At 37.2% G+C, this 10,064-nt stretch overlaps 2 protein-coding genes and 2 pseudogenes across 4 annotated transcripts; 2 read left to right on the top strand and 2 right to left on the bottom strand.

Moving 5' to 3' along the window:
• LOC311074551 (uncharacterized protein) lies at window positions 1-856 on the bottom strand. The gene is made up of 2 exons (XM_084101260.1): window positions 774-856; window positions 1-664 (listed from the first exon to the last, which is right to left on the bottom strand). The coding sequence occupies exons 1-2, from the start codon at window positions 836-838 to the stop codon at window positions 424-426; spliced, it is 306 nt and encodes a 101-aa protein (XP_083957386.1). The 5' UTR covers window positions 839-856; the 3' UTR covers window positions 1-423.
• A 2,616-nt stretch (window positions 857-3,472) lies between these two features.
• LOC311074946 lies at window positions 3,473-5,430 on the top strand (annotated as a pseudogene). The gene is made up of 2 exons (XR_014609542.1): window positions 3,473-3,703; window positions 3,817-5,430. The product of XR_014609542.1 is annotated as an uncharacterized misc_RNA (transcript).
• Window positions 5,431-6,908: 1,478 nt separating this feature from the next.
• On the bottom strand, window positions 6,909-8,038 carry LOC311074806 (uncharacterized protein). Its single transcript, XM_084101703.1, has 2 exons — window positions 7,642-8,038; window positions 6,909-7,532 (listed from the first exon to the last, which is right to left on the bottom strand). The coding sequence occupies exons 1-2, from the start codon at window positions 7,761-7,763 to the stop codon at window positions 7,292-7,294; spliced, it is 363 nt and encodes a 120-aa protein (XP_083957829.1). The 5' UTR covers window positions 7,764-8,038; the 3' UTR covers window positions 6,909-7,291.
• Window positions 8,039-9,147: 1,109 nt separating this feature from the next.
• Window positions 9,148-10,024, top strand: LOC311074253 (annotated as a pseudogene). Its single transcript, XR_014609541.1, has 2 exons — window positions 9,148-9,378; window positions 9,492-10,024. The product of XR_014609541.1 is annotated as an uncharacterized misc_RNA (transcript).
• Window positions 10,025-10,064: the final 40 nt, after the last annotated feature.

Genomic DNA, 10,064 nt, shown 5'->3' with positions numbered 1-10,064 from the left:
CTCGTTTTATTTTGGACAGAATTGTCCATTTGTATGGCTTGATATTAAAATCATTTTACTGTGTTATCATCAGAATAATCAGATCAGTTTTCAATCACAGTACTTTTAACATTTACTCCAGTTAAAGGAGTTTTGGTTTAAAATCTCTTCATGCAGTTTAAATGAAAAGCAGCATTAAGTACATTCATTTACAAAGATAAACATTACAATAAATGGCAGTGTAACTGCCAATAATAATGCATATAATGCATAAAATAAACATTTGCAAAAACAAAAATATATATATAAAAAATAAAGATATAAAAGTTGCATTAAGGCATTATAGTTTGAGATAATCAAATATCTTAAACTCAAGATTTTTTAGGTTTTTTGTTCAGTCTTTCTTCTAAGAGTGGTTTGTGTGAAGAGTTTTTCAGGTGATGTTCATTCTTCCGAGCACAACGCTGCTACATCCTCTGAGTGATCCGGGAAAAGACGCAGGATGTCACGGGAATATTTGGAGTATCCGTCATGGGAAAGTAAAACTCGTTTGAGGGTGATGAAGGACACGGCCCTCTCCAGAAGATCTGAGGTGTGGATGCCGTTCTGAAGATACTCTCCAAGAGCAGATTTCAGCTTCTCCAAACTGTTGCCACACTTTCTTTCCAAACATGTAAGAACGCATCTGAAAACAACAACACAATCACTTTAGTGCATGTGCATTTAAAAGATTAAAGCTGAATTAATACCAGAAGATAATGCTTTATGTATCCATGAGTTTCTGAAGTTCTCACCTTGCGTGTTGAACATGTTGAGTCTTGAAGCTGCTCTGGAAAGACACGTCCATGTAAGTCGCCATGTTGAAGGTCAAGCTCAGTTTGGACCAAAGTGTCTTCGCTGTGAAATGATCTTGCATTTATACTCACACCTCACTCCTCTCAGCCAATCAGAAGCCTCAGAATTTTGAACAATACTGTGTTGATGAGTGACTCGGTGGGATGTTCTCCTCACTGCCATCTGCCAGTAAGGTCACTTATATTCATCTTTATGAATGTGGGGATGCAGGACATTTCAGGTTCCCACAAGATGTTCAACTCAAAATATGAAAGTCAGAGACAACTGAGAGTTCTTCAATTCCAACTATTGGAAATAAATGCACAGAGAACACACACACACACACACACACACACACACACACACACACACACATATATATATAAACCTATTCTATGTCAACCATAACACTAATTATATACTGTTATAAATAATTGTGGTTGCCATTGAAAAGGTTGTCTAAAATATAAACCTGACACAATCACAGTATTACATTCTGATGGTCTCTGAACTCATGAAACCTGTCAAGTCCAGTTACTCCTGTGAGAACAGACACACTTCTATTGTGTGAGTGATTTAATGTGATGAAAACAGAAGTGTGTGAATCTGTGTGTCTCTGAGACTCCAGCAGTGACAGCAGCCAGAATAAAGATCTGTTAGAAAGGAAAATTGGACAGTATACCCGCCCAGCTAACAAAAATGTTCTAAAACGTTGCTAATGTTCTCATAGAGTTATGAAAACATTATTTCTTGAATGTTCTTTGAACATGAAAAGCATCCAGTTTTTTTTTTTTTTTATGTTTAAAAAACGTTTTTTCTTGATTATGCAAACATTAAAGGAACATTCCATTTTATCATTTTGCAAACATTATGGAACAAGTAACATTAAAAAAAAAAAAATCCCAGAAAAACAGTTGTATATGCAATGTATAAATAATGCTTTTGTGCTGATGTTTTGAGAACATTCTTAAAGATCAGATAACTTTGAACAAAACGTTACTAGAAGAACATTCGTCATAACTTTGAGAAAACCTTGCCAAAATTAATATTCTGAGATTAAATTGAGTGAATGAAGAGAGCGTGAGAGACAGAACTCACTCAAAGACATTAGACCTCAAATAGGAGACCAGGGGTCAGAGGTCAACATGAATAGATTGAACTATAACTTCAAATTCATATACTGATAGTATAAGTTTCAATATAAAATGAATGAATGAATTGCTTTATTTTAAGAAATTATTCTTCAGATTTATATAATAAGTATGCTTATTATTATAGCATTATTATAACACGCAGCAGAGGCGTGAGAAAGCTTGTAGGGAATCTGTCCTGCATTAACACTCATTATCATGTGAATAGACACACTTCTATTGTTGTGTTTGTGTCTCAGTGTGAGAAACTCTGGAGAACAGAGTCACAGTTCTAGTGTCATCAGCATCCTAAACCCAAACACAACCTCAATATCTGACACACACAAGAGAGTCGACACACTTATGGATATTTACACACATGCATGATGCATTTACATGATGTCATTCATGATGTCATCAGCAGTGTGACCAGAATCAGCAATATCACTATTTATTTTATTTTATGCATCATGAACTTTTACAATGACTAAGCTTTTGCATCAGGTACTTAAGAAACTTTTGTCATCGAAACGCAAACATTTCTCACAAACGCAACTAAAATCTTATTTGATTTAAAAAAAAAAAAAAATATATATATATATATATATATATATATTTTTTTTTTGCATATTCCATTCTAAATTTATAAGAGGGAAAACTGCATATTTGCAAGATAATAATTGTGATCAGAAGTGTGTGATAAGTGACTGACTGGTGTCCCTCCAGATGGTTGGTGACGTCAGGAAGAACAGAGTCTTCAGCGGCACTAATGCTTCATTCAGGACTCTGGATGCTTTTGTGCTCCATTGATGTGAAGACAGAGAGTCAGTGTGGGAACCTCACATGAGATCTACTCACACTGACCAGCACACACACACACACACACTGCTTCATCATCAGGCTGTGACGTCACTGCAGTCATAATGCTGAAGATCATAAATTAGGACATGAAATATCTGCACTTACTTCTGTGGAAAGACTTGAAATGTTGAACTTTATGCACATAAATCCATATGTGTCTAACAAAGCTTCAACAATTTGAAACTAGAAAGCATTTGAACAGTTTAGTTTGTATTGACGTAATATTGTATTTCATTATTCAGTATTTCTCTTATTAATGTATAATTCTTGTTCGTCTCTTTCTGTTTTTCTCAAGTTTAAACTTTATTATTAAATTGTACAGCAGATTAGTTCATCTTCTGTTGTTTTTAAATGCGCTCCATAAATAAAGTATGATTTGAATTGATCTAATTGGTTTTACAGTTTTATATACAGAGTATATTTTATTAATATTCCAGTTTGATATTAAACTTAGGAATGTGAATTAAACACTGCTTTACACAGTAACTCAGATGCCATGTGCAGGAATGATGTGACGTGGAACGAGACAATGCAGGAGTCACTGACGCCACGCGTTTCTAATGACGAGTGTGTGTTGCTTCAGTGACATTGATGTGAACATCAGATCTCTACAGGTCAGCACTTTCCCAGATTCTCCCCTGAGACACAGAGACAGAGGATCATTGAGCATGTGGCAGCCCTCATCTCTCATTGTCTGTCTGAGCTCTTCCATTGGCTCCAAACTGTGAGAAACTCCAACAAGCTCAAGCCTCACACATTCATATGGAGATTTGTGAGTATAAATAGAGGATCTGCAGCCGGTGTGAATCAGACTCGATCTGCACAGAGATCTACAGCACAGAGATCCAGACATGACACCTACAATCATCTCAAAGGAGCATCTCCCTCTCAACAACAAGGTACATCACATGATCCTCCTTACAGCAACATTACATCAGCAGCTTTCACGACTCTTCTCAATCACTGCTTATTCCAAGACACGTTCCTGATGCTTTTATGTCTCCATCTGCAGCTGAGAAAGCCGATAGTGGAGAAGATGCGCAGAGATGGTCTCATCAGCAGCTCAAGTGTCTTCTGGCTCCAGAGTTCCTGATTCCCAGCTGGAGAAAGCAGAAATCCTGGAGATGACGCTCACAATTCCAGTTCACATGCTGTCAATCAAGGCTGTTCTCCAGGTGTGTCCGTGAGATCCAGAGATGAGATGAAGACACAGAGCCAGAGAAGACTGAAGCTCTTCCAGAAGCTGCAGACATCATGTGATCAGAACAGGAGGGAAAGTGTGGAGCCTCGGCTGAGCCGCTCAGACCAGAACACCTTCAGCAAAGAGATGAAGGTCAACAAGAGCGCCATCTGGAGGCCTTGGGAGATCTTACAGCGACCAGCAGCTCATACTGAACATCTACACTAGACTCAGTGGACTGTGTCGTTTCAGCTTCTCTTTTGGAGAAAAACTGTTTCATGAGTTCCAGTTTGGAAGAGATATTTGCACTGCAAAGTGCTCTGATGATTCGATCTTCTATGAAGACTCAAGAGTTCCTGACGGGAACATAAACTGACGTCTATATTAGACAACATTGACTTTTACATTAAATGCATCTTGATAAGATGTGAAGGAAACACTTCCTTTATTATTTTAAAGGCCATTCATAATCTGATAGCATCTCAAGCTTTGTTCTACAAGCTGATGAAGAGTCGATTTACACAGCATGTTATATGAAATGTTATAATTTATTGAAATTAATATGATGACAAGAATCTTGCTTCATTATTAATTATGAGCTGTTTGTGGCTCAAATTTGACTTCCTCTTAGATGATATTCATAGAGAGACTTTAGGATTTATATTTAATCTCTTTCTCTGATGGGAATATATACTGACATCTATATTAGACAACACTGACTTACATTACATACATCTTCAAGAGATGTGAAGAAACCAATTTCTTTATTATTGTAAAGACGGTTTATAATCAGTTTGATTTAACATACTCAAGCTTTGTCCTAAAAGCTGATCAATTTACACAGAAAATGATATATGAAATGTTATAATTTCTTGATATTAATGTGATGCATTATATATTCTGTGCTGTTTATATATAGTGGCTCACATTGGGCTCATATTTGTCTTCCTCTGAGATTACCATTTTACAGAGACTTTATGATTCATATTTGATCTTTTCCTCTTTGGTCTATCATAGATCATATTCAAATTCATCCTGTTTTAAGGGTTTGTAAGCGTTTTTTGGTTCTCAACGTTCAAATCTTCTCCTGTACTGTATACAGCAGTCAATGTTCCTTCTGTGAAGGTTTATAGCAAACTTTGTCATATTTGGCATTTGTCATTTTAATTGATCACGTGATCTTTTGTCTTTCTGTGAAGGCAACTGAAGTTTTAAAACACTAAAGCAGTTCAGTGAATGTATTTCTGCTGCGAAATAAAACAATCAATTGAACACCTGACATCTTCTGTGATTATTAATGTCATTGTTAAAAGGAGGACTCTTCTCTCTCTTTGTATTGAATGAAAATAAGCCACAAATAACAAACGCCAGCCTCACAAATAGTCCCGATGTTTGTAAAAAAAAATTAACCCACAAAATCCCATCCCAAAATTCTCTCTCAATAGACAAACTCATTCAACAATCACAGTCATTCCTTAAACACTCACACACACAAGCATTTCATTCTCAGACTCAATTTCTCTATCATGAAAACGCTGCAAACTCAGGGTTTTAAAGGCTCTCAGAAACACGCATCAACCATCTTCAGTTTATCTGTTCAATAAAACACCTTACTCACATGTTGAGTAATAAAAACACCATCATCTCCCGACGCTTTTACAACATTTCCAATCCCTCAGTTCTCCATCTCTGAAAAGCCAAGCCCGCAGACTCTCCTCTGTTCGGCGTTTGTTTTAAACGGGTGATTCTCCGGAGGTTAGAGATTTATCGGCTCCATGTCCACGTGTTGTTCTCGCTTGTTTTGACAACTAACCCCTGACCTCTCACACCAGACACGCGACAAAGCAACCAGAGCATGTGTGAAGAGTTGCTGTTCCATAACAGGTCAGGCTAAATAAAATATGCTAGGCTTACATGTTTCCGCTCCCAGTTAAAAGAGAAATGCATTTTATCATTTTATACTCATGCATTAAATGCATTAACTATCCTAAGTGCATTTTAAGTCAGTGATTCCTCGAGACAAGCACAGGCGAGTGACATATGTACGCAATTTCCCGCCAAAACCATCCGGACATGTCTAAAATATAAACACTTATAATAGGCTTACCGTAGTGAATCAGGGTAAGACAAAACACGTTTTGGATGAAGGATTGATGATGAAATATAATTAAGGTGCTCTGTAGTTAGACATGCTATTCACACAAATGTACGGCGAGCCTAAGGGACATGGTGAAGAAAAAAAATTAGATGGGATAAAAAAATTATGTCAGTGCTTTTGTATTCTCTCGCAAATATTTTGTGTTCCGCTGAGAAATGTTGCATTCGCTCGCAAAGAACACAAAAGTTATGCATGCGAACACAAACTTTCTTGGGGGAATTTTGCGAGTGAACGCAAAGTTTCTTGGGGAATGAAAAAGCATTCAAATATAGCCTATTTTTCCATCACCATGTCACTTAAGTACTAATGCACTAAAGTTGCACATTATTTATTTTTCTTTACTTAAAAAAGAATTGAAAAAAATCTGGACATTAATCATGTATTAATAGTTGTATAGGGCACTTGAATCTATTGGCAGCCCTGATATTTTAAGTCGTAATTTCAGTTTTATAACATTAAAAAAAATCCAAGTACCTTTTAGAACTGGTTTGAGTAATCCTGGGATACATGAACTCCAGATCGAGGAATCACTTACTTAAAATGCATTAAGGATATTCAATGCATTTAATGCATGAGCAAAATGATCAAATGCATTTCTCTGTTCTAACTGAGAGCAGAAACATGTGGCATATTTTATATGCAAGAGCCTGACCTGTAATGAAGCAGGAAATCTTCATAATACACATGAAATTAGAGACTGGAAATGTGAATTGTAAAAAAAGATAACTTCTTTTATTTTCTATTTTTTGGACGCAGTTGTCCATTTGTATGGCTTGAGATCATTGTTGAATCACAATACTTATATAGAACAACATTTGCTCCATTAAAGGAGCTTTGGGTTAAAAACTCTTTGTGCAGTTTAAACGAAAACAGCATTCATTTACAAACACAAAGATTAAAGTATATTGCAGTGTAACTGCCAGAAATAATGCATATAATGCATAAAACGGAGCATTTGTAAAAACAAAAATATAAAAATATTCTTTTGAGCAAGAAATATAAATCCAAATGTAAAAATCATTAAGACATGCAGTTATATACAAAGTTATAGGCATTATAGTGAGAGATTTTTGAAACAATTTTTAAGTCTTCTTGATGTTCAGTCTTTCTTCTAAGAGTGGTTTGTGTGAAGAGTTTTTCAGGTGATGTTCATTCTTCCGAGCACAACGCTGCTACATCCTCTGAGTGATCCGGGAAAAGACGCAGGATGTCACGGGAATATTTGGAGTATCCGTCATGGGAAAGTAAAACTCGTTTGAGGGTGATGAAGGACACGGCCCTCTCCAGAAGATCTGAGGTGTGGATGCCGTTCTGAAGATACTCTCCAAGAGCAGATTTCAGCTTCTCCAAACTGTTGCCACACTTTCTTTCCAAACATGTAAGAACGCATCTGAAAACAACAACACAATCACTTTAGTGCATGTGCATTTAAAAGATTAAAGCTGATTAAATACCAGAAGATAATGCTTTATGTATCCATGAGTTTCTGAAGTTCTCACCTTGCGTGTTGAACATGTTGAGTCTTGAAGCTGCTCTGGAAAGACACGTCCATGTAAGTCGCCATGTTGAAGGTCAAGCTCAGTTTGGACCGAAGTGTCTTCGCTGTGAAATGATCTTGCATTTATACTCACACCTCACTCCTCTCAGCCAATCAGAAGCCTCAGAATTTTGAACAATGCTGTGTTGATGAGTGACTCGGTGGGATGTTCTCCTCACTGCCATCTGCCAGTAAGGTCACTTATATTCATCTTTATGAATGTGGGGATGCAGGACATTTCAGGTTCCCACAAGATGTTCAACTCAAGAGTTCTGCAGTTGCAGCTTGTAAATAATGCAGAGGACACAGTCAATATGCTCTAAAAATCTGTTTTAAAACAATTAAAAAATGCAAAGAATTATACATTTCAGCACAGGTTTAAGCTTAATTGTCTGTAAGTGTATATTATAGAATTTCAAACAAAATGCAAAGAAAAAAAAAAGTTAAACTACTAATTTTATTTAGGTTTAGACTTAATTTCTATATAGTGCATCATTAACACTGGATTTGAAAATACAAGAGAGTTAAAAATTGATACAGATGATTTTTGATCTTGTCAATGCTAAACGAACACTTGTGGACTCTTGAAAGTCTATTCCCATGTGAAACTGCAGGATAAAGCTTGTGCATGTGTGTAAATATCCATAAGTGTGTCGACTCTCTTGTGTGTGTCAGATATTGAGGTTGTGTTTGGGTTTAGGATGCTGATGACACTAGAACTGTGACACGTCTAAAATATAAACACTTATAATAGGCTTAACGTGAATCAGGGTAAGACAAAAACGTTTTTCGGAGGAAGGATTGATTATATAGTTTGATATAGATTTTTTCCATCACTGTGTCACTTAAGATGCTCCGTACTAATGCATAAAAGTTGCACATTATTTATTTACACTAGAACTGTGACTCTGTTCTCCAGAGTTTCTCACACTGAGACACAAACACAACAATAGAAGTGTGTCTATTCACATGATAATGAGACGGACAAATACTAATAAAACCCCAGGGATTTAAACTCGAAGTAGTTTTGATCTGCAAGCGTTTCCCACGTCATTCACGTTCACTTCAAAATCACTTCTGTGCAAAAGGTTTTTTTATGTTCATCAAAATTTTTAATCTGGGTCAATTTAGAGAAAAATATACTGATACATAAGTTACATTTTTCAAATTTTAAAGGATTTATTTTTATTATTATATATATATATATATATATATATATCATTTTTTTATCACAGCAGTCCAGCTATTATAAAGTTTATTAATGGTCCAGTGCGACACACGGCACAGATGATTCAGTCTTTGGGAACCGAGTTACTCCTGTGAGAACAGACACACTTCTATTGTGTGAGTGATTTAATGTGATGAAAACAGAAGTGTGTGAATCTGTGTGTCTCTGAGACTCCAGCAGTGACAGCAGCCAGAATAAAGATCTGTTAGAAAGCAGCTGCGTGTTCATTGAGCTTTGAGCATGTGGCGGCCCACATCTCTCATTGTCTGTCTGAGCTCTTCCATTGGCTCCAAACTGTGAGAAACTCCAACAAGCTCAAGCCTCACACATTCATATGGAGATTTGTGAGTATAAATAGAGGATCTGCAGCCGGTGTGAATCAGACTCGCTCTGCACAGAGATCTACAGCACAGAGATCCAGACATGACACCTACAATCATCTCAAAGGAGCATCTCCCTCTCAACAACAAGGTACATCACATGATCCTCCTTACAGCAACATTACATCAGCAGCTTTCACGACTCTTCTCAATCACTGCTTATTCCAAGACACGTTCCTGATGTTTTTATGTCTCCATCTGCAGCTGAGAAAGCCGATAGTGGAGAAGATGCGCAGAGATGGTCTCATCAGCAGCTCAAGTGTCTTCTGGCTCCAGAGTTCCTGATTCCCAGCTGGAGAAAGCAGAAATCCTGGAGATGACACTCACAATTCCAGTTCACATGCTGTCAATCAAGGCTTCTCCAGGCGTGTCCGTGAGATCCAGAGATGAGATGAAGACACAGAGCCAGAGAAGACTGAAGCTCTTCCAGAAGCTGCAGACATCATGTGATCAGAACAGGAGGGAAAGTGTGGAGCCTCGGCTGAGCCGCTCAGACCAGAACACCTTCAGCAAAGAGATGAAGGTCAACAAGAGCGCCATCTGGAGGCCTTGGGAGATCTTACAGCGACCAGCAGCTCATACTGAACATCTACACTAGACTCAGTGGACTGTGTCGTTTCAGCTTCTCTTTTGGAGAAAAACTGTTTCATGAGTTCCAGTTTGGAAGAGATATTTGCACTGCAAAGTGCTCTGATGATTCGATCTTCTATGAAGACTCAAGAGTTCCTGACGGGAACATATACTCACGTCTATATTAGACAACATTGACTTTTACAT

Source organism: Abramis brama (assembly GCF_963993115.1).
Source record: "Abramis brama genome assembly, chromosome: 23".
Lineage (NCBI taxonomy): Eukaryota > Metazoa > Chordata > Actinopteri > Cypriniformes > Leuciscidae > Abramis > Abramis brama.
This window is presented reverse-complemented; position numbering and strand designations above follow the sequence as displayed.